The 25,101-nt window shown below is 39.9% G+C and overlaps 1 protein-coding gene across 1 annotated transcript in view; it reads left to right on the top strand.

The window, feature by feature from the left end:
* Positions 1–25,101, top strand: part of SPATA5 (spermatogenesis associated 5) — a 161,959-nt gene that overhangs the window by 4,891 nt on the left and 131,967 nt on the right. Inside the window, 6 exon segments of the mRNA XM_053975256.1 lie at positions 1,356–1,485; positions 2,089–2,145; positions 2,810–2,933; positions 4,059–4,314; positions 15,754–15,908; positions 20,071–20,280. Of these exon segments, the coding sequence (XP_053831231.1) occupies positions 1,356–1,485; positions 2,089–2,145; positions 2,810–2,933; positions 4,059–4,314; positions 15,754–15,908; positions 20,071–20,280 (932 nt within the window).

Genomic DNA, 25,101 nt, shown 5'->3' with positions numbered 1-25,101 from the left:
GACAGTTTCCATAGCACACAGGTGATTGTTTCCTGGCCCTGTTCCACAGGTGTCAGTGGGGTGGTGTGAGGCATCTCCATCATGAGTGGTCCAGCTCAATTTGGTCCAACCCCAGCATCACCATGTGGTTTTGTGGCAGCAGGGTTTGCTTCAGCATGAGTGTTCTTGATACCTAATCCCTGAAGCTTGAGCAGATTATCTACTAATCACATGATGGATGATGATGTTTTCTCAGCAGTTACAATCCTTTAGCCCCCATCCAAACGTTGGGAGTCCTTGGCTGCTAGCGGGCAACGAGGCTGGAGCTGAGGTGAACCTGTGGTTCCACAGCCCTGTGTATTGCCAGTGCCAGAAATGCCACAGGAGGGAGCAGCACATGCTTTAATGGACTGGTGTGAAGGAACTTGTCTGTAGAGATGCTTTTATATTTTATCCTTTTTCAGAGGCCAGATAATTTTTTCTTAGTTTTTCTTATTCGTTTATGAGATTTGGGCATGCCCTTGAGGCATCATTCCCTGTCTGATTCCCAGTCCCACTTGATGTTTCTTTGGTTGGGTTTCACCAGTGTCTTTTGTACTGGGGTCAGGCCTTTGTCAAACATTTGTCTTTACTTTTTGCTTTCTAATTTCTCAACTTCTGTTTTTAGCTTTTGTGCCCATTTAATTTGGCTTTGCTGGTCTTAAATTTTCTTTGGTGGGCTCTTTACCTGGGATCACAGTTATTTCATGCAGTTTACCTGTATTTTCTGTTCAGCTTCAATTGTACATAGCAGCACCTTGTTCTTCCAAAGTCCCTTATGTTATGTACCTGAATGTTTCTGTCTCTTTGGCTCTTAATATATGCTATTAAATAGGCAGATTCATCCTTTTAATGTGTGTTTTTCATCATCTTGCGAACACTCTTAAATCAAGCCTCACAGCATTTCTAGAACTTTTTGGAGTGTTGAAGAGAAGTGGTTTTCTGATGTGGGAAATTTGATATAATGACACTGAAAGACTAATGAATAACTTAAAGTGTATTCATGGATGTTAGGTACTCAGTTGAGTAATTTTCTTGAGAAAACACAGGGAAGATTATAATGAACTGCTGAAAAATAAAATTATTTAAATAGGTGCTTTTTAAACAGAGTCTTTTGGACTTTAAAAATACAAGGTGTGTAGTATGTCACATTTAAGAGTGATCTTTTCCCTGAAAACCTGCTTCATCATAATGAGATGTCTGTTAAATGAATTGATGCTGAGGTCAAGTTATTATTGGTAGTAACAGGGACAGTGAAATGTGCAAGTGCAGGCTGGGCCTGGCATTTATTACCAGTAACTTCTTTTCTCTGTTTGCCTGCATGTGCTTGTCCCAAGGGATCCCTCCTCCTCGAGGAGTGCTGCTCTATGGTCCTCCAGGAACTGGGAAGACCATGATTGCCAAAGCCATCGCAGACGAGGTTGGCGCTCATGTTACTGTCATTAACGGCCCTGAAATCATAAGCAAGTAAGTCCACCCACTTTATTTGCATTAATTCTGCAAATATGGTAGCCCAAAATATACCCTGGCATCTGTCCATTGTGGAGAGATGTAGTATTTGCTGTGGGTTACCTGCCCAAAAGAGTCAAAAACAAATGGGAAAGGATTCTTTCAAGTAGGGCTTATATTCCTTGTATTAAAAGAGGTTTATTGAACTTGGCTGGGACATTTGTGTAAGGTATGGATTAAATTACAGACAAGATTAGAACTGCATCTGCAGTTGCCTGTGGGTTACTTCTGCAATAAGGTTACTTCTTCTGTGACACTGCACAGACTGATGTGTCCAGAGAAGTAATTTTTTGGTTGTTGGTAAAAAAATGTAGGTAAAATTGTTTCTAACGTAGAAGAGAAGCATTTCCCTTTATCTTTAATGATTCGAAATTTGCTTTGCCCCATTTCATCTTAATTTCTGGTCCTTTTGGAAATAAAGATAATTGTAGATTTGCCTAGACTTCAGGACTTTGAAAGGGTGCACTACAGCTTTTTGTAACTCAAAAGCAGTAATTTTCCAGGTTGCTTAGAGAACACAAAAACCACAAGATTTTTATTAGAATATTTTAATTTTCACAGGTTTTATGGGGAGTCTGAGTCAAGGTTACGTCAGATATTTGCTGAAGCTTCTCTCTGGTATGTTCCTTTGGAGAATTTTATTCATGGTAGTGGTTCCAGCCTTAGTGTTCTTAAAAGATAAATATTTCCAAGAAGCTTTGACTTGTGACCTTTTTCATCTAGTGCTTTTTAAAAGGAAATAAATTTGTTTAGCTTAGCTAGGAGGAAAGCAGTCAAATTTTAGGATGCCTCTTGAATCCTTTTGGACACTGTCCTTTTTAAGGGTATGTTAGGGATGGTGCCAAATCGCTTAACCTGTGTTGTTAGTGCATTGTGTGCTTATTTCAACAGATGGAAGCATGAGCCAGAGTTTCACCAGGATTCAGATTTTCCTCTAGTTTTTTATCTTTGGAGGCCAGCTCTAAATGTGTTGGTGTTTGCACTGAATATAGCATTCCTCTGGAGTAGGGTGGCATCTTGCCCAAATTTGTTAGACCCAGCTAAGGCAGACTTTAGACGTCTATGTGACTGGTGTTCATAGTACATTAGCAAAAGATTATTGCATACTGAAGGTATTAGTTGTCTAATATATTATTCATTTTAGTTTTCTCTCTTGAGTAGGATGCTTTTTAGTTTTTGTAGGAACTGGATGTTTTCCATGACCAGCTTTCCTCTACTTTAGTGTTTTAAATCTTCCTGACATTTTTTTAAACATTTTTTTCCTTTATGTTTTTCCCCTCAGTCACCCCTCAATTATATTTATAGATGAGTTGGATGCACTCTGTCCAAAGAGAGAAGGGGCTCAGAATGAAGTGGAAAAGCGAGTTGTTGCTTCACTGCTGACATTAATGGATGGCATTGGCTCAGTAAGTTAAATCTAATGGGACAATTAATGTACGTGGGGACTTGCTGAACAAAATAATATTGCTTCTACAGTGGAGCCAACTTGAGATGGAAAGAGGAGGAAAGAAAACAAACTTAGGTAAGACTTTGTAGGATAATCTAAAGCTTTTTTGGATGCTAAGCAGAGGATGTAGGAGAGGAATGTCTCCTGAAAACTGTTAGTTTTAAAGAAAGTAGGTTTCTCCCATTCACTGCCTTTCCTTTGCCTTCTAACCCTCTTGTAGTTTTGGAGATCAAACTGAGATTTCAGTGATAGCCCATCATTGAACTAAACCAGGTATTTCTAATGGCTCTGAAATCAAAGTCATCAGAATACTTCTGGTGATATGTAGGCTGCATGATTAAAGGCAACAGCAGCTATTTCAAGATTGCCAGAGCAGTATGTAGAGCATAAACAAAAGCCTAATAAAGAAACAGTAAATTTAATTGACTTGAGTAAATTATGGATTAAGCCCATAAAGTTTGGCAATCTCTCATCTATTGTTTTACGATTATTACCAGGAAAGATGAAAGAACTCTCTCCAGAGTATGAAAATAAATTTCTTCTGTTTATGTAATATGCAAGTTTCTCATTTTTTTCCTGCATGCCAGTTTGAGTTGCCCAGTCTGGAATTGTTCACAGGCAGAACATATTTTCTGTTGAAAAAAAAAAAAAAAAAAAAAAAAATTTCTTCCTGGAAAGAGTGCTTCATTCACAAGAAGAGAAAGACATTACAAGAGACTTCCTAACTGATCGTGCCTCACTGTAAAAGTGAAGAAGCAGAGTTTGAGGAAATTGGTTAGGATTTTTGACCTTGCTTTTCCTGCTGGACCTACAGGAAACTTCATAACCTCTTGTCTCTGCTGTGTTTAATACCTGAACTGATTTGTTTCCCCAACCGTATTTATTCAAGGTCTGCTGATTCTGTTCTGTTCTTGTGCCAGCGCTTCATTTTAGCTTAAACACTTCTTTTTCTCTCCTTGGTTCTTAATTTCTGGATTTAGGAAAGCAGATTCTTGGGGATTAAAGTGCGAGTGCCTCTTGTATTATCTGTTTGCCATTTAATTGTATTTTAAAAGTAATATTTTGCGTTGTTTGATGCCTTCAGGAAGGCAGTGAAGGGCAGCTGTTGGTCCTTGGGGCCACCAATCGCCCTCATGCCCTCGATGCAGCACTGCGCAGGCCGGGGCGTTTCGATAAGGAGATAGAAATTGGAATTCCCAATGCCCAGGACCGTCTGGACATTCTCCAGAAGCTTCTCAAGAAGGTTCCCCATTCGCTCACAGCAGAGCAATTGGCACATCTGGCTGATAGCGCACATGGTTATGTGGGTGCAGACTTAGCAGCCTTGTGCAAGGAAGCAGGTAAGGCTTTGTTTATCTTATTTAGGGTATTATTTTACTTCTAGTCTCTTTATTAAAGAAAAAAATCTACACTACTAATAGCTTTTGAAACAATGAGTTTTTATTAATTTTTATGCCAAAGAAAACACAGCCAAGCTCTTCCCAGGCAAATGGGAAAAATTCTTTGAATATTAATAACTTTTAAAATGTAGTGTTAAGATCATTAACCCTGGGGATTGCCCCATGCCATTTCTAGGTTCTTAGACAGCTTACTCTCAGTAAACCAATGGTTTTGGGAGTTAACTAACATGCCTAAGAGCTTTTCTACTCTCTAGACAACCCCTTACACACAAAAATCTTAAGACACTCTGGCTGCACAGCTTGTCCTGCAGGTCCTTGTTCCCAGGATGTGGAGGCTGTGGGCCTCAGGTGTGTTTCCTGTGTCTCTCTTCCATATTTTGTGCCTGTATTCCATTTTCCTGCAGATGAGGAGCTCCTGGCAGGGGCGATGTGTGTGCCTGGCTTAGGTTGTGTAGCAGAGCTGAGAGAGCTGCAGAGCATGCCCTGAGCTGGGGGCTGGAACGTGGCCCTTGGCCTTGGGAACAGGCTTAGCCCTGCAGAATTATCCATGCCAGGGTTCAGTATGTTCCAGGGAATGCTTCAGCGTAAGTTCACTTCTGTTTTCATTGGATGAACTATTGCAAGTACGCTCTATCAGTTCCTGGGTTTTGCTAGAGTGAGTCTGCACAGTTTGAGTGTTGGAGCTTGAATCTGCCCATGAGCAGCCCTTTAAAACAGCTGAGTCAAAATCTGACTATCCAGCCCTGCTTACACATGTTTTCTCCCTTGTAGTTCGCAAATAAGTTTGCTGCATGTGCTGGTTACTTTTATTTCCTTTGGCACCAGGACAGCTTCCTCTGGCAGTGGCACAGAGCACGGATAATTCTTGCATCGGAACTGACTGTGAAGATGACAGATGCTTTATTAGGGTTGATGGCACCTGGAACAGCAAAGTCTTTGCTTGCCAGCTTCCAGAATTTTTAAGGGATAGCTCTCAAATAGGAATTTGTGGAGTTTTTATGGATCAAGAAGAAAAAAATATATGAGATTATTCATTTTCTAGTGTTTTCCTCTTGGCTTCAGTTGTGTTTTAAGCTCTGTTTTACGTTAGAAAACATTTTTTTTTCCTGCTTGTATATATTTGTTAATAAAAAAGATAAACTCCCTTTCTATTTTCCTTCCCCTGTGTTTTTAGAAGCCTGTCAGTATGCCTGTGTCTCAGTGCTCAAATAGTAAACACTTAACTAATGTAATCTGAAGCTCTCAGAGAGAGCTCTCTCTGAGAGATGTTGTGGTTTCAATTCCAAACGTGACCCAGCTGAGGCTTTTACTTATGCATGTGCAGATGGATTCATAATCCCTCTGCAAATAGATGATATTTACCCACTTCATGAGGACCTCTTAACAAATAAATCTGGAATGTTGTGCAGGTTGAATATTGCATAGATAAAAAACTTCAGGCATCTACCTGTGACAGGACGCGGTGTTATCCATGAACTTTGCATCCAAAGCCAGTGGTGGGCATGAGGGGAGGAGGATGTCTCCTTCCTATTGCTCTTCTTTCTTTACGTTTGAATGCGTGCTGTCAGATTTCCCTGTCGTTTGTTACCCTGGGGTGACCTCTGCTGGGAAAAATACAGTCCAGCGCCGTTAACTCCTTGCAGCCCACGTGAAGTTTTCCTCTTCAAGAAGTTGCACAAACATGAGTCAGTCGAGCTGTTACATTAACAGAACTTAAGTTGCTCATCATTAAGGTACATTCTTAGTTGAAGTTGTTTTTTTTTTTTCAGGTAAGCTCTTTATCTGTTTTTTATATTGTGTATTTAACACCTTGCAGAATATTACTGCTTTCACTGGAGTTAAACTTAGCAAATACTTTTATAATATACTGTTTCTCCTCAGCAGAGCAATATTCCTTCATATGGCAAATTTTCCAGTGTTTTGTCTAGTTTTTTGTGTTGTTCCAAGATGCATGGGCTCCTGTTGCTTCACTTCAGAAACTCTGCTGAGGGCCAAGCTAGCTTGCTATCCAGGAATGCTCTCTGATATTCAGCCTAATCTTCCCTTGTTTAGTTTTATCATGTTATTTCTATTTACATCCTTGTATAACACGTTTGTTCTCCCTCCTTAGTGTTTACACCCTTCAGATATCTCTAGGCTGTTCTCATGTCCCCTACCTCCTCATTCATTACTGAGCCAGACTATAAATATTTAGCTCTTTTAATCTTTCCTCATAAATAAGTCCTTCCTGCCTTCCAAGAAATTGTGTTGATTTTTCTCTGAACTGCCTCCAGTTTGTCAATAACTTTTTTGGTGATGTAGGCCTTAGAATTGAACATAATATTTCATATATATGTATATTGCATGATAAAACGTGGTATAAAACTATAGTTAAGGTGATTAATGCACATTTCTAAATGTCCAAAATGCTTGGTATTAAGACAACATTTGAGTTAAGAATTCTTTCATAAATGTTAAGGTTATTTGTGCTACATTTAAACTTGATGTGTGTGTAAGTACAGCTGAAATGTGGAAACTAGCTTAGCAAAAGGATTTCAGGACTCAGGAATACATGTTCAGTTTTTGGCACAGGATTTCTGTTGCTTGCTGCTTGTATTTCTGTTGTGGTCTGTGGGAGACTCTCAAGTCCTGCATACCCCATTTATATCCTTGGGCTTGTGACTGGAAAGACTGCAAGTTTGCAAGCTAAATATGTTTATATTCTTAATACAAAGTTTAGATCATTTTCCAGAGGACTCATCTTTCCTTATCTTTCTACTTCAACTCCGCTTTTTTAACACATGTATTGTGTGTATACTGCTTATATAAACCAAGAGTGTAGTAATTAGTAACGTGGTAAATGTAGTATTTGTAGGGCTTTTGCATCTCTAGTCAGGTTTCCCAAGATACTTCATTATAAAAGCTTTGATGTTTGCCTTCTATATAGTTCTGAAGACCATTTGTTAATGGAAAGTAAATAACCATTGTAGAATTAAACATATTCCAACTGGGTTTTTTTGGCAGAAGTTGTTTGTTCTCCAGTGCAAGATTTGCTTAGCGGTACTGCTGGGCTCAGAGAGGCAAGTTTCATGTTCTGTTCAGCAACTCTGCATTTTCATGGGAATTTTGAAGACGTTTTGGGGGTCTGTAATGTCCATTTTGTGTTGAATGTTTCTAGGCCCCCGTGACTATGGTGTGTACAGAATTACGGTGTGGTGTATGCTGGGATGGGCAGGGAGAGGAAATGAGGACCAGAAACTTGGAGAATCTGTGCAGTGTGATCTGGACTTTCCCAAACAGGGTATTGTAACCAAAACCCATGACACCTTGGGGATGCTTATAATAATCAGCTAAGAGTGTTTTCATTTTTATCTGCTGCATTTTTAAAATAGTAGTGGATTTTTCTCCTTTTCCTCCACTGAAGATACAGTTCTAGCCTTTCACAAAAATGAAACCATAAAACTGATTTTTATAGGATATCCACGTGTCCAAGATTACAATACCTGTACTGGCTGCACTGGAGAAATTTGCTGTGATTCTCTACTGCCTAGCAAGATAATTGTGATTTCCACAGAAGTTAACAGCCAAATGTGATAAACCTGCAGATTCCATGCTGGGCACTGGGCTACATCCTGTGAACATCAGCTTGCACTGGGCTCCTCTAGGTAGGCTCCTGAAGACTTGAACGCCATCCAAGGGATTCACACACAGAAATTTCTTGACAAGAAAAGGGCTGATTTATGTGTGCAGCTGAGAAAGTCATATTCTTCAGGTTGGGAGAGGTCTACTGTATCCTAAATTATTTAGGAGACTGGTTTTTAGTGTGAACATCTGCCTTCTGAATTGTTTTATCTCAAGCAGAGGAGTGTATAGAAGATAGACTGCCATATCCTGGCATATAATGTCAGTGTTTGTATGACCTTGAGATCTTGAAGCTTCTCCTTTATTTAATTTGCCACGTGGTCTTTTATTAATTCCCAAAAAAATTATAATGGTTTTAATTTATTGGCAAAGATAAGCACTGTACTTCTTTTTAAAAAAAAAAAACAAAACATATGAAATGTTAATTATGTAGCAGGGACATGAATGGTATAAACTGTACTGAATGTTAGAGGATGCTTAGCAACAAAGGTTTCCAAATATAGCATTTTATTATAAACTTATCCTTCTATGGCTGCCTGTCGCATTTCAAGAGGGTGAATATAAATATAGCTTGATTTCTTCAAGGAGTGGGTTCAGTCATATTGTTTACAGAGAAAGGAAGTATTTGCTTTGTGACTCTCAGAATTTATCTTGAATATCCTTGTTCATTACACATCTTTTCAGTGTGCTGATATAAAACATTTGGGCTGTGATAAGATAGCATCATGAGGAGAGGAAGAAAAAATGGCTTTGTTTAAATAGTGGTCACTCTGAAAAGAACATTGATTTGCTTCCAATAAGGATGCTGCAACCACTGAGACTTTGAGACTTCTGTGAAAGAGGCACTGGTGGCTATGTTTTGCATCAGAAGGTTTTTAATTGCCTAAAAAAAGGTATCATCCTGCTTAGCCTTTAGGATTAGAATGGTTTACTGGCTTGAGCTGTCTGTTAAAGAATATCTTAGAGAAATAAGAGATTGAGATGCACCAGGATGAATCAGCAGTACTCTGCTGAATCTGTGAAGTCCCTTTCATAGGCATGTAATAATGGTCTGTTGTCTTGTGCTCATAATTTTCAGTCCTGTTTTTTGGAGATCTTGTCTGTGCTGTTCATTTGCCCATTTCAATATCCCTGCATTCTGGTGAATAGTACAGGATGGAGAGGCTTTATGGTGTTTAATCCATAGCTCTGTAGGTTGATTTTATGTGGATATTAGATCTGTAAAGGTGTGATTTATTTAGAAGCATACTGTACTAGCTTTTTGTTGGAGCTGAGAAACTTCCTGCTGTATCTTCTACCTACACCCCAAAAAAGTTTCTGCAATCCACTTGCATTAAAAGAATTAAAAACCAAAAATCAACTGAAGGACTGTCTCCTAGGATTTTTCCAGTTTTCCCTATATTTGGTGGGGAAGTGAATTCCCCTGAAGCCCAGGAATGTATCTTTGTTAGACCTGTGTGGCTTTTCCCCCCCAGCTCCTGCAGTTGTGGTAGCCTGGCCACCTGCAGGAAACATGAGCTGTGTGGGCTAATGTGATTAACAGTGAGGCTCTGTGCACCCCGAGGAGAAGCCCCTGACTGCTCTTTCAAGCAGACAAATGCTGCCTTCAATCCTTGCCTTCCCAGCCTTCTGTCTCCAATCGAGCTCTTCCTTTCAGCTCAGGCATAGCCCTGATGAAACAGCTCAGTGTTAGGGCATCAAGAATATCCTTCCTTTCTTCAAGCCATAAAGATTCTGAACCTTTCCCAGCACTGTCTGGACCTGGGTTCTGCTGGAGGTGTGCAACAAATATAGATATTTTTCTTGGATTATACTGCTAAATGTAGGAATGTGGGCTTGAGATGCTGTTGAAGATGCAAATTTTGACAGAGGCAGATGATGACCAAGGCAATGGGATTGTTTGTTTTGCAGGGTGGTTTTTGTTTGCTTTCTAATGAACTGACTGCAGTTACAGATTTGAAAGGGGAAGCACTATTTGACATGCTGTAATTATTTTATTCCCTTATGGAAAGTGACTGAAAATACCATGTCTGTGTTGTTACTTATTTATTAGTAGCTGGGACAAATATTGAAGCTATGCTGTTGCAAACAATCTGCTATTGCATTGTCAAACTGAGTACTGGCTCCCATGTGACATTCAAAATGAGGTGGGAAAGGCTGCTTGCCTTTTTGTGAAAAGGTCACGTAGAAAATCTGTGAGTTTGAGGAATATTAGTAACATATCTAGTCAGATGGTCAATACAAAAAAAAAAAGGTGTTATGAAATTTTTGCAGAAAGGGCGGAATATTGGATTTTGAAATGCACTGAAAAGCACAGATGTGATACAAATGAATTTTTGGACTGGGACAACTGAGTTTTCTGGCACTCTGTTCCATCATTGTAACTTATGGTGTAAGGAGAGCAAGAAAATCCAATCTTCAGTGTTAAGAGTGTTAAGTTGGTGCTGTGTTCTGTGGTGTTTAAGTTGGGTCCCTGAAGCAGAGGGTGTTTCTAAACCAAAGCAATGGGCTGAGCAGGTTAGGAGCAAACGGGCCCTTGCTTGCACACACACATGGCAAAGCAATGTGGCATTTTTGGCCTCTGTAACATGTGCTTTGGGATTGTTTCTTCCAGCAGCAGCTCAGAATGATGGCTTTTGTGCAGAAGTGGCTACATGTGGCTGCTGCCTCTCTCCAGCAATGTCGGTGCATGCTGTGTTGGTTTTTGGAGTTATTTTTTTTCTTGAAGAAAATCTTTGCCCATTTTTTTGTTTGTTTTGTAATGGTACTTGATTTTTGTTTTTGCACTGGGAGAATTGCACTCACTGCAGTAAGGGCATGTGAACTTTCGGTTTTCATCATAATTAATTTTAAGTGTGTGTTTATCCAAAATTTGCAGCTAATTGGATGATGGGATTGCTGACTTCATGCACACAGTTGTGGGTTGAATACTTAATCTGTTTAAAGCACATCCCATTCTGGCTGGTGATATTTATATAAGCAGGAAATAGGGATTATTTTTCAGAAGAGTTGATCAATCACTGTAACTAATGTTTTAAATTAATCTTCTTGGCAGATAAGTCACCATGTTCTTGCTTCGGCAGCTTGAGTGGTATGAAAAAAATTATGTTATTCATGTGTGGCAATGCAGTCAGCAGTACGCATTTGTATGTAGAATGATTAACTACTATTGGAGGACACAACTTAAACGTTTTCAGGCAAAGTTTTCATAAGTCTCCTGACTTTAATTTTTAGCTGTATCCTGTGCCAACATTCCTAATTACAATTAGACTGGGCACTTAGCTATTAGCTGTTGGTTATTGTCTTTCTGCCCTTGCTGTTCTGGTAGCCTGGCAGTCCTTATTTTTCTCCTCACGCACATGTGACCGCCCTTAGGTACATTTATGTCTGGGAGCAGGCTAGGAACAGGCAGTCTGGTATTCCTTATTTCCCTCTGTTGTCACAGTGTTGGGATAAATGACGTGTGTGTGTACCTGATCTGTGAATAAACCATTTCCTCTACGAAAGAAGTTCTGAAAATGCAGTTCCTCCTTCCTTCCTTCCTTGCCCTCCCCTGTCACAAATCTCAGCAGCTTTCAGGCAGCTCCACAGACATGTTCCAGCAAATGTCAGGGCTCTTCAGGAAGGACTATAAATCGTGGATATAATCCCTGCAGTAGAGTAGTGCTCAGGTTAGCCTGGTGAATTTGCAATATTATGGTTACAAGGGATTTAAGGGCATTATCTTTCCTGTGCAAACAGTGCATGAAAGTTATTCAGGGATTTTTCCCATATAGCTCTGGCAACTAAAGACAAATTGCAGAATATGGTTTTGAGAGCAAAAAAGTCAAGGTTTCTGCTTTCTGACTTTTTTTCCTAAATACAGTTTTATGTATGGGTTAAATTAAAAAGAAAAAAAAAGTTTAAAGTACATTTTAAAACTGACTTTAAGTTACATGAAATGCTTTCTCTATGCATAAACCTGTTAAATTTTGAAGTGTAGTATGTAAAGATCTGGAAGTAGAGGAAGATGCCCCCTCCAGTGCCATAAGAAAGCTGGGGTCTTACTCATCCATGCCCCTCTCTTGAACATTCTACTGCCAAGCACGTGGTAGAGGATCATGTTGGATCTGACAGAGAGAAATGGTGTGTGTCGTCTGGGTTTGGCCAGAAGAATTTGGGAGGGAAATGCCAGATCAGCAGAGAAAGAAGAAACATTTACTTTTGTAAACAATCTTATAAGAAGATAACAATTTCTTTGAAGCTACTTAAAAATTCTGCAATTGGGATTCTGGTAGAGTAAGTCCAGACAGGTTGGATTTGCAAGAGGAACAGCTGATGCGCAGTAAAAGATGTATGATTAACCATTTTGTTGGGCTCAGTTTATTTCCTTGAGTGCTGTGTATATATATTCTGTTTTGGAAATCTAAAGTATATATGTTGGTCATTCTGAGTGGCTGCTTCCTATTATTTACAGTGATGTGGAATTATACACAGACTCTGACAAATAATAGCAGTGCCATAGGATCTATTTTTAGGCTCAGATATTTGTTATTATGACCTAATGTGCCAAAACTTAGCCAAGCTATGAGCAAGAAAATCTTACAGGCAGCCAATGCTATCGACTTTGTGCATAGCCTGGTACCAAAGAAGGATCATATGTACCAGGACAGGGCATTCTGCTGGGTTTTTTCCCTCTGTCCACTTGGTTTCCTCTGTTCTAGACAGACAGGATGAGTTGGTGAGGTAGAGCACACAGTTTCTGGGCTGGAACAAACTGTTTATTTTCCATTGTTTGTAATCATGCGTGCCTTATTATGCTGCTTTTTTTTTTTCCTTTTCCTTTTTATTTTATTTAATTTTTTTTGTTTAAACCGGGATTTTCCATTGCTGCTTCACTGAGGATCAGTGTTGTTCACTATCCCTGTGCTCAAAATAGGTATCCCTTGCCTGTGTGAAGTCCCACTGACCCTTCAGCAGTTCCCACTGCACTTCAGTCCTTCCTTGCCTCATGCAGGACTGGAACAAAATGGAAAACCCACTAGCCCACTTCTGAGCCCCCCGAGGCACTGCCAGAAGGCTTATTGGAACTCATTAACCCTGAAGAATGGATTAACATCTGAAAAGCAGCAAGCAGAGCTAAAACAAATGCTGTGCTCAGAGTCAATTCACAGCAATGACATTATGCTCAACCCAAAACATTCCCATGTGGAAGACACCCAGGTGCCTGATGTTTTCTGAGGTGTTCCTGTTTGTATCTGCATTATAACTTGTGTAGTGGTGAATATGGCTTTGCTGTAGGATTCCACCTCCTTTGCCTCTGCACTGCTTTTGGCAGCAGGGTTTGCATCCTACTCTGCATTTCCTTACGTTTAATCCATCTTTCAGCGTCTTGAGACAAGGATGTGTTTTCCTGCCTCTGGCAAGCCACTGGCTGTATCCTTCTCCTGTTACTGAGGCTCCCTCCCCCCCTGCCCCTCTTGTTAGAGGTCAATCTGAAGTACAGGAAAGAATGATTATGATAACAGGAGGAAACAGGAAGAATCATGCTTTCTTTTTCAATCTGTTTTTTATTATTGTTTTAATGTAAAACATTGTTTCAATTAAATGCTGACCTGTGCAATGGCGTGTGCGTGCACATGCTGAAATGAATTCCGGCTTTGTTTGGAAAGCTGTGACCTCTTTATTCCTGTTCTGGATCAAGGCTGTTGCCTTTCAAACCCACTGCTGAGGACTGAAATTTCACTTGTACTCCTCGTAGAACTGGCTGTAACAAAACTTAAGAGCAGTGGTCTCCTTGGGCATTTTTATTTGGTGTTCTCTCTCAATTTTTAAAATAAACGTGCTTAGTTTTAAGACTTACTCATGTCTTGGAAAAAAGAAAATAACATTTAAAATGTAACAAGTGGCATTTAAAATGTATCAAATGGGTGCTGAGCGACACTGGCGCTCTATGGAGTAGATAGGTATATAAATAAGTGTGTATCTTTATAGTTTACTTGCTTTCTCTATGCCTTAATTTTGTGTGATGCTATTTACTTGCGTTTTCTTAAACTGAGATTCCCATGTGAATTAATTGCCCTGAAAGAAATCATAAGACTGGACCCCAATGCCCACTCCCACCCCACAAAGTCTTTTTTTTTTTCTTTTTTTTTTTTTTTTTTCCTTAAAATTAACTTCTTCAGAGGAAGGAAGAAGTGGGTGAGAAAATTTGTCTGAGTCATTAAAATGAGTCAGTTATATTTTATACTTGTCCTCTGGTGACCAGATTTTCATTTTTCTCCTTGGCCTCATGGAATGTTTTTATTTATATATCTTATTAGTTTTGGATGTTCTGTGCAAGGGGAAACCTGAAATACAAACTTTTTTTCTTTTCTGGTATTGTATCAAGAGCCTGGGTATTGGATGCAGGTGCTCTGACTCTGCCGTAATTGGCACTTTATGGAGAGACACCAGCTGTACTACTTCACAGGGGATGTATTATGTCTCTTCACACATTGTATATATTGTAGGAAATGCAGAATTCCTGTCATTGTCAGAAACTTTGCATGTCTGCATTTACCAGTGCCTCTGCAGAAAAAAAAGACAACAATCTGCTGAAAGTTAAAACCACGTCTATTTTCAGAAACGGCTTATCCCTTTTATTGTCCTTTCATGTAGCACTAATTGATGTTTTGTTTGGTTAAATATAGAAGAGACTTAACAAATGTTTGTCTTTTTATGGTCATGCAAGGTGAGCTGATGTGGTATGAAGTGCTTCATTTGTTTTGATACACATGGCAACAGATACTGCGTATCTGGATGTGTGGGTACCTGCACATAAAATTATACTCATCATGTAATGATATACAAAAAAAAAATTTAACGTTTTCAGTCACAGGACAGGTTTGGAAGCAGAAGCAATAAAACTCTAAATTATATTAGGCCTTAAAAGGGATAATTATACAGGGAAAACTATGCTGCTTTTGGGCACCTTACACAGCAGGGGCTTCAGTTGCTCTCTTGGGAGTGCCTGGGAACTGCCAATGGTACCTCTTGGTCCTGCCCGAGGACTATTGATTTGTGAGTAGGTGGGACTTGTGTGGCTTTTGAGGGATTGATTTATAGGAGGAAACTAGGAATTAGTATCATGATTTATAGATACTGTATGTGAGTGATTTGTCCAAAAAAAAAGAGTGGGTAAAACCTCTGCCTGCATTTGAAAAGTGTAATTGCTGAAGGGAACAAAAAAATATTAAGTGTCACAGGGAATGTTTGTTCCATATAAAGAAAAATGCAGGTGTCTGGCATCTTACTACATGGAAAAATAGGGTTCTGATGGAAGTTAAAGCAATCTCACCAGGTGTTTTTAAAAGCTTTTGAAGATACTGTCCTGATAATAGAAAAGTGGGTGAGGTTGTGGATTTCTTGTGAGCTGATTTAACATGTCCTTGAATGTTCTTTGTCCCACTTCCTCTGTGGTTTAGAAATGTGTTCAGATGGACTTTTGGAGGGTTTGCCCTGTAAGTTTCATCTCTGGAAAAACGGGAACAAGGCTGTTTCATTTTGTCATTTGGAACAGATACAACTTATATTCGATTTGTGGTTGTCGAATCCCCTTTTTTGTGCTCTCTTATCAGAAGTGTCTTGTATGTTCTGTGACATAGTTCAGGCCCAGCACTGAGACGCTCTTTTGAACATAATTTCATTCCAATGCTGCAGTGTGTTTCTGTGTGGTACACTGTGCTTGTGAGAACCAGGAGGAAGCCTACCTATTTCCATATTTTTTTGTTTCATTAGGTTTGTACGCGCTGCGGAGAGTGCTGGGTAAGAGGCCAGGCCTGTGGGACACCACAGTGGCTGGGTCAGTGATGATTGCTTTCAATGACTTCCTGCGGGGGATGAATGATGTCAGGCCCAGCGCCATGAGGGAGGTGGCAATTGATGTGCCAAAAGTAAGTAGTTTTGTGCAATGCTGTGGCAACATTGTCAGGGCCACATAAAGAGAGGAATTTTATGGAGTGGAAGCCTCAGGTTACTGGTAAATGTTATGCGTCATCTTTCTGTTTGCATGTTTATTTATTTATTTATCATTTTGAAGAACCATTTGCAGAATAGTTCCTAATGCTTCAGGAAGAGTTTGGAGTGCAGGATTGTATCTCGTGATCTGTGTGTGGTTTTTTATGCTGAGTGGATTAATGGGGTAAAAATCTTCAGATGCATGTTCAAGGAAGGTCTGAAACAGCCGTGGAAGCTGGAGCCTTTTGGGAAGCAGACACAAACTAAAGGAGAAATCAGCTGTTAGCATTTATAACCAAAGTGTGTTGAAACAAAGCTGTGAACAGTTTGATTGCTCCGATTTTTATGTAAATGTGGCCTGAATGCCTTCAGTGGTATTACATGGTTTTAAGTGAAGGCAGAATTCAATGCTGTAGGCTGATTATGACTGCCAAACAGTCACCTGTCAGGTGACTGTCATTATATGAACAGTTCATTTGGTGGTGCCAGGTTCATCTTTACCATGCTCACTGCCCTCTTAATTACATATTATAGTAGCTCAGTAGCAGACCCAACATAAACTGGCCTGGGGAACTGATCTGGTTTAAGGCAGCTCTGATCTATGTTAAGAAGATTGAGCAAAATAATTTTGTATTTAATCTGACTAAATCCTGATTCTGTGAGCAGTTGTGTTGGTGTTCCTCAGCAGCTCCCCAAGCCCTAGAAGAAAACATTTATGTTTCATTGCATAGAAAGGAGTTATCTGGGAATTAGATTGCACAACTGTAGACCCTCATTCCCAAACTTACAGGAATGAGAAATAAAATCCGTGAACCAGATGCTGCACACAGCCAGCTCGGATGTCACACTTAGCTTGCTAAGAGAGTCCATGCTGTGCAGGGTGGAATTGCCTGGGCTGGCTCCAGACAGCTTTTCCTGGAAATGGTGTCATGGCACCAGTATCCTCAAGGCTAAGTGGCTCTGCTGAAAGCCAGAGTTACTGATTCTTGCCTTGCACATTGTGCTGCAGGCTTTGCTGTGCCTCTCAGGCACTCCAGCCCCTTTGGAGCCAGGTGGAATGCTGCCCAACAGCACAATAGGCAGGTAGAAGCAAGGTCTTGAGATATTGCAGGAAATCTCTTCTCAGTCCTGGTCAATCTACTCCTCAGGCTCCTCTTGTCCACTAAGCCATCCTGCTAGTGGCTTCCTTGATTGTCACTTGGTTTTATTTGTTAAACACCCACTGAATTATTGGAGTACTACTGGAATTCATTTATTTTATTAACAACATAGTGGAGATTACTTTTGTGCTGACAGGACCTGCATTTCCACAAAGTAATGCATATTCTCTGAAGATGTAGGGTAAATTTCAAGCCATCTGCTTACTGCCTGGGGTGAGTTTAAAGTAGATTCTAAAGTAATCTGGGTGCAACAGGTTTTGTGCCCTCCCATATCACCTACCAGAGGAAGGGAGTTTGGAACTAGATGATCTTTAGGGTCCATTCCATATAAAAATATTCTGTGAATGCTGTAATCTAAAAAATCCTTGCTAAAAATAACTTCAAACACTAAATAAATTATAAGATGTGAGATTTTTTTTCCCAAAGAGAAGACAGGAATTTGAACTACATTAATAATATCAGCTTTTTAGGTATTTATTGCAGATACGGTACTCACTTGGCATCCCCCTTGGTGTGGATGGGATCTTTGGCCCATGTAGTTAGTTACAAGTAAAACCATTAACATACATGAGATTTTTTTTTTTTAAAACTTCATTTTTCAGATGGCGGGGCCCTTTCATATTTCATTGCTTTGCAGTAGCCATGTGCCAATCAAATGACAAGAGTTCAAAGTAACTTCTGAATAGAGCCACAATTCCTTCCTCTTGTGTCTGAATTGTGTTGGCCGTGACCAAGGCAAAAGTAAGATCCTTGCTGCGTAGTTCTGTGTAGCATCTTGCCTTCCATTTTTACAGAGCCTTTCTTGAACTTTGCTGTGTGTCACAACCTTTTTAGAAGGCTGCTTTTTCTGCAGCAGGGATTTGGGGGAGAGAGGATGCACATTATAAATCAGGAAGTTAATACTGCAGTTCTTTGGAGAATTGTACTGCAGTTGCCATTCCTCCCTCTCCTATGGGTCTTTATGAAATTTTTTTCAGAGAGTGCTCTGGGTTTTGCTTGCCTCTTTCACTCCCTTTAGTGTAATTCAACACTCAGATTTGTGTCTTTGCAGGCAAAAGATTCTGGATAAGACATCCTTTGCCTGTCTGCTTTATTTCTTTATTACTGGTACTTAATAACCTCTGGGGAGCTGCTGCTCTGCATTGTACTCTGAGTTCTGTTGACCTGGGGAGAGCTTAAGATTGCAGCAGTAATGAAATGTTGGTGTCATACATGCTGCAGCAGAGAGCTGGTTTTCCATGTGTGAGTCCAGTGCCAAGGCTAATCTTTAAAGCCATTTCCACAGTGACAGAACATCACACCTCATTGCTGGTGTTGCAAAACCTCTCCTTTGAGTTCCTGTGCAGGTGAGATCAGTGCAACTATTGCTGATAGACTATTCCCCAAACACTCTCCCCTCCCCTCTCCCCCACATTTATCTCTCTCCTTTTGAAATGAGGACAAGTTTGTTCTGTTTAGAATTCACCAGAATGTGAAGGTAATGGTTTATTAGCTGTTTTTGCTTTTAATACTATTGCCACACCAATTCCACGCCTTGTACTGTCAGAATTTAAAATGTAGGCAAAGTCAGAATAAGTCTCCAGATTGCTGAAAACATCCTTCATGTGAAGTGACCTTGCTTCACCTTTTCTGTACAATTCTGTCACTTGTGCTGGTTTTAAATGACATAGTGGGTCTGAAAAGTCACTTGAACGATGTCTGACTGATATTCAGTAGACTGAAAATTTGCAGAGGGTACATGACTGAATATTTAAGAGAGTAAAAGTAACATTTAAGCGTTTTCTCCCTGTCTTTTTACGTGCATGTAAAGTACTGCTAATAGATCTTGCCTTCTGTTGCTGAAACTTACAGGGAATTCATGATGGCCTAATTAATTTCAAGATGGTCTTGTTCATGTTTGACAAAATCTTTGTCTAGATAGAAAGACATGATGATAGAATGACTAATCCATGCTTTGCCAGGTATGAGTAAGGATTGATACTGAAAAAAGGAGAACAAACTTATATTGTCTTATTCCCTGAGAAAAAGTTGTCTAAGAGTGTCAAATTTAGTTCTGTGCAGTTTAAAAAGCTTCTACATAGAATCAGTGGTTGTAAGGGTAGGTAATACATCTTTTTAAATTAAATTAGTCACACTATGTGACTATGAATAGTCACACTATTTCATACCCGACTCATAAACACAAACTTTTGTTATGTTTGCTGTTTGCTCTCTGCTCTCTTTGTAATTTTATTCTATGTCAAAGTCTGACAATCTAAGAGAAATTTTATTTTATTTGAAGTTTGCTTGGTCTTAAATAAAAGTGCTTGCACCATATCCAAATGCTTTTTTTCATCCACTTCAATAGCAGACTAAATTACCTTTCTCAGAGACTGTCTACTTCTAGTTTCCACTCCTTGTCCTGGCATCAGGAGAAAATAGGGACAAACCAAGGGTGACACCAGATTTCAGCTCAGGGGAAAGGCAGTGCCTTATCTCTCAGCAGCACTCTGCTTGCTTTTTACATATTACTGAATTTCCAGAAGAATGATTTATGTTGAGCAAATTTCTGGAAGAGTGTTTTAAGGCAGAAGATCATTTGATTTAGGTGTGCCTTGGCATGTTTAATATTTGAAGTGAATGGGAGTGGATGGTGACCAGAGGAAGAGCAGACTGGGAAGACGTGGAGAAAAGTCTCAGGCTTGTTGACAGCTGTGTAGGAAGAGGTGTGGCAGGTTTTAGATCTGTCTGCTTTTTTGGGAGGACATAACACATGCCTTTATGTATTCCTGACAAGTCTATCTTGTGCTTCTTGTTTAATAAAGACTTTTTGAAGAAGTGACTCATTAAAAACAACTTCATTAAAGAACCGGTACACTACAGGGCATTTTTGATTTGTTTACTTTTTCAATAGTTCTTCTCCATGGTCTGAATTCAGCAAAAATGCTCTATTCTGCAGATATCTTGGTCAGACATAGGAGGACTAGAAGATGTCAAGATGAAGTTGAAGCAGGCAGTGGAATGGCCTCTCAAACATCCAGAGTCCTTCATCCGAATGGGGATCCAGCCTCCCAAGGGTGTCCTGCTTTATGGACCTCCTGGGTGCTCAAAAACCATGATAGCAAAAGCTTTGGCTCATGAAAGTGGCCTCAACTTCTTGGCAGTGAAGGTAGGCCACTCACACTCACGTTTTCTTAACTCCTGCATAACAACTGATGGCTTTACCAATTTCCAGTGTTAAAATCCAGTGGCTCGTAGTGTTTGATCCCTATATATGCTCCAGCAAACACCTTGTAAATATCAAGTAAGTTTGTGTTTTCTTGTATGCTGTTAAAAGAATTGTTGTTTATTTTGTCACAGCACAGATGTTGGATGGATGGGTAAGCTGTGGAGTGAGGTCTTAAATATTGGCATTGCTTAAAGTCTTTCTAAAAGTGGCAACAATATTTATACTGCAATTAAAGCAATGTAAATGAAAAGTGACTCTGGATAGTGGATAGCTGCTGTTATTGTAATAATTACTTGCGTGCATGGAAATATCATCTAATCTCTTACATTCCTTTTCATTCCTCAGGAAGGTCACTCTATCTCACTGTGTTTCATTACAGATTTTTCTTGTCCTATTTGTCTTTTTTCTGGGGAAATAGTTCTACTTCATCAGTTTTCAGAAAGCTTGAAAAATCAGTTATATCTTGAGTACTCTTGTATAAATGGGATATTCTCTCAGCGTTAAGAAACACTTAGAATAGAAAAATTTTGGATTTCGTTGCCTATGAATCAGTGTAATTGATCACTTTGGGTTGTATGGAAAACACATGAATGGAAGTTATTTAATAATAATACTGACCTTCACTGCATAGGAAAGATAAAAAAAAGATAGCAGAGTGATTCCACATGGGGTAGTCTTGCAGCTGTGTCAGAATGTTAATGAAGTGCAAGAAAAAACATTTGTTTAAGTATGTTGAAAGTATCTCCTCCTCAGCAGTAAGATCACATCCCCTTCTCTGTTGACCATCTCTTTACTCACAAAGCCTCCTGTGTTAGTTTCTGCACAGCTTCCTCCTCCTCCCATCCTTTCAGGCATACTGTAGCTATGGATCCTTTCTGGGAGCAGAGGCAGTTGTGTTGACCCTAAAGCCAACAGCCCTTCACTGCCCGGGCTCTCTGGGATTACAGGCAACCCTCTGGGTCACAGTCACATCAACAAGGGCAGCCTTGGAAACCTCAGCCCTTAAGAAACACTCCCTTTACTGCCTCTTCCATAAAGACAAAGTAGTTCTTTGTGCTCCAGAGTTACTGGTAAACAAGGTAACCTTTACCTCCGCCTCTGCTTAAAAGAAAACAGTCCTCTTTGTCTTGCCCTAAGCACTGGGAGGGTGAGGAAAAAAAGGTACCAGTCTGGGAAAAAAAAAAAAACAAAAAACAGTTGAATATGGATGTTGTTGCTATCTTGTATCCCTCAATCATGGCACTGTCAGACAGTTTTACTGATGCAGTTAATTGTCTGAAAGTGAAGGGTGGCTCATGCTGACCAGGAGGTGTCCAAAGGTGTAATGATGGGAAATGCTGGTGTACAGTAATGCAGCATTTTTCCATGGTGGAGTTCTGCACGTGCAACATTCCCCATTATTGAAAAGCTGCAGAAGTGTCTAGCTCAAGGAAATTGCCTGTGATTCCCAGTTGGTTTAAATCCCCTGGCCTGGAACTGGTCAAATATTCAATGTACAGATGTTTCAAGAAGTACATCTTTGGAGCATGTCCAACCTTGGACATGTTGACTCCAGGAAGGGAACATAGCCCACTTACTCTAACTTCACATTTGTTTCCTGGACAGAAAAAGGCAACATCCATCATGTACTAAATGTGTTGAACATCATCTGTAGCACTTTTTCAAGCGCAACAGGCATGCATTAATTTCCACTGCAAGTGTTCCTGCAATAAATCCAAAGTAGATGAATATGTGGGGTTTTGGTTTGTTTTGTTGAGGTGTTTTTGAGAGGGGATTTTTCTTTTCTTGCTTAGAGCCCTATTTATTTTCTCCTTCTCTACATTATGTCTTGGATATCCATCCCTGGAACTGGCATCAGGCATTTTAAAATGAAAGTGCAATTCTTGATGATTTACTTTTCAGACTTGCATTTTCCTTCCAGTCTCTCTCAAGTAAGTAATTCTGATGAAAAGTGTCTGCTGTACAGCTTGTAGGATACTCTTTTGGGATAGTGCAGAGGGCAGAGGTTCTTGGGCTCTTCTGGAGCAGGGGCTGCAGGCAGGAGGCACAGCTCTAGCTGTGGGAGCCTGCTGCTGGATGCTGCCTCTCCCTTTGTCTGTGAAGCCTGAGAGGAAATCGATTCTGTTACATGCAATGCTTGCTCGGTTCGGTGATTTTCGGAAGGCTGCACCTATTGTGTCTGCACGCTGCATGTAAGAGCTATGGGCACAGTAAGTCCCAGCTGCCATCAATGCTGGATGTACTGTCCTTGTCTGAGCTGGCTGTTCTGCTTCAGTGCCGAAGGTATGGCCCCTGCCCTAGCCTGCCTCCAGGAAGGCTTTGTTTGCCAGATGTGTCTGTGCAGTTTGGACAGCCGACTCTGTTCAGTGAGATGCTTCAGCTGGGTTATGAGCAAACTGTTTGAATGTGACCTTTCCATCTGTCTTGGGCATGGGGAGCTGTCACAAGGCAGCCTCTGGCACATGTCTGACTGGCCTCTTGTGAGGTTTGGGAGATGGGCTGAGTCTCCATGTCATTTCTGGGCAGAGGAGCTGAAGAAAATAACGTGATAACAGATGTTTGACGTTGCATCCTGTTCTCTCCTGAAATCTATTGTGAGGTTTGAATGGTTAGTGTTACAATGAATGCTGCCCTTTTGTAAACATGGTCTTTGATACTTGGCCAAAAACTTTTTATAGCTGTATTTGCACCAAGATTGGTGACCTTTTGCTTTTCCAGAGCAAAGCAGCTTGTTGGTTGGTTTGTTTTACAAAGCAATCTTGCATATAATTCCTAGGGGGAATAGTTTATTTTTGTTCTTTCTCTTGACTTTCTTTGTATCTAATACAATGTATCTGCTAAATTTACTGGGGAGGAGGTTGTCAGCTACTTTCCAGGGGACGGCCCTTCCTGCTCCTTCCTGCCAACCCCTTTTTCTATATCTCTTGTAGCACTGAGGCTTTTCAGGTTTTAGTGGGCATCTGGATTATTCCCCCCTCCAAACCTCTGTTACAGAAAAGGCAACTGAATTGTTCTCAGCTGCTTGGAGATTTTTCAATGTTTTGCACTCCTGGATACAAGCGAGTGTAAGACTGTGTGAAGGAATGGATTAGAATAATTTTTTCATTCTGCAGGATTGAACATCAGTCTTGACTTATCAACAGCTTTTGATCTGACTGACTACTTGTTTCAGTCAGCCTTCTCTGCACTTTTGTCTTTCACAATCCTCTTGTGCTTGTACCAAAATTTGTGATTTTCTTCTGAAATGTGCTTTATGCATTTTTTGTGATAGTAAGAAAAACCCCTTATATACAGGTATTGGACCTATCCTTTGAATATGATGGCGGTATAACTTTCAGCTTCTGCCAGGCTGATGACACTTTGTTACATACAACCTGTCTCTCTGACATTTTTGCTCTAGATGTCATCTAGCTTTCTGAAACTGAACATGAAGGAAATGAAGCCCTTTGTCACTGTATTCCCTCTTTTGACTATTTATGTGGTAGGTATTTCTGTGGACTGTTTTGACAGTTCCTGCACTTAGGGTCAGCTTTGACTCGCTGGTTTTTTTGAACTATATTTTTTGTGAGACCACTAGGATTTTTGTGGTGATATTACAGTTTTGGAAGAAACTCACCTATCTTGCTGTATGGCATAGATAATTATCTCCGCATTTGTCTTGTATCTTAGTTTATTTAGATGTGTTACAACTGCCCTCTTCAGCTTTAAATTTCTTTGTTTATTTTATTTTTAGGAAATCCTGTGTCATTGTATTGTGCTAAGAATCAAATGAGTATTACTTTTCCTTACAGATTTTCTGTTGCTTTTTTGGGAGGCAATTTGTAGAGAGTCTGTGTGGAATTCCCTCCCCCCTCCTCCTTATTATTGTGCTATTTAGGTCATTAACTTTACTACTAAATAAAAATACCATTGAGCTTTTTTTAGTTTTAACCTATTCCAGAATGAACACTGGTATCTGGTCTTAAGATGTCAGGCTGGGAGGCACCATCAGGGTACCCATCCAGATAAACTTTATCACCCAGCTGTAGTGGTCTGATCCATGGGGACTTGGAGTTTTGTTTTCTGTCCAACAAGCAGATTACCTGAGTTTTTAAGATATATAGTAAGAAAAAATATGTAACTTCTATATGCTTGTGAAGGTTTAGAAACATCATTTTTCCTCTTGCTGCTTAGTGTTTTTTAACATTTGTCGGTTTAAAATCAAAAGTAAGGCAAAGCCTCACGTAGGGGTAGTGACAAAAACCAGCTTAAATTTTAAAGGGTTAAATGCCTTGCAGTTCAGCTAAGTGAGACACGGTAATTTTTGTAAACAGGATAAAGCAGTACTTGAAAAAAACCCCACCACACAAAACAAAAAAAAACCAAACCCACCTGTGACAGTAAGGGGTGTTTAAGGATGTCAGCACTGAGCAAACCACTGGTACAGATGATGTGAACTATACTGTTCTTAAACTTTAATTTGAAACATTGGTTAGGAGATCCAGCTACAGTGTGATTTAAAAAAAAAAAAAAAAAAAAAGAGAAAATATTCCTGACCTTTTATTTGCTGTTACTTAAGAGCTTGGGCTGAAGGAATCTTTTCTTTTTTCAATGAGCAGTAATTACAAAAATATACACTGTTCCCAGGGCTCTGACTTCACCTTGGCTTGGTTTAGCTTCCTGTATCACCCAGCCGATGCTTTTGTACCACTCCCCGTGCTTGACATGTGCTTAAGCTTAGTTTGTCATCTGGGTCAATTATGTCAAAATATTTTCCAATTC

This window comes from Vidua macroura, chromosome 4, assembly GCF_024509145.1.
Source record: "Vidua macroura isolate BioBank_ID:100142 chromosome 4, ASM2450914v1, whole genome shotgun sequence".
Taxonomy (NCBI): domain Eukaryota; kingdom Metazoa; phylum Chordata; class Aves; order Passeriformes; family Viduidae; genus Vidua; species Vidua macroura.
The sequence above is the reverse complement of the archived record's forward strand: the minus strand, read 5'-3'. Positions and strand labels throughout refer to the sequence as shown.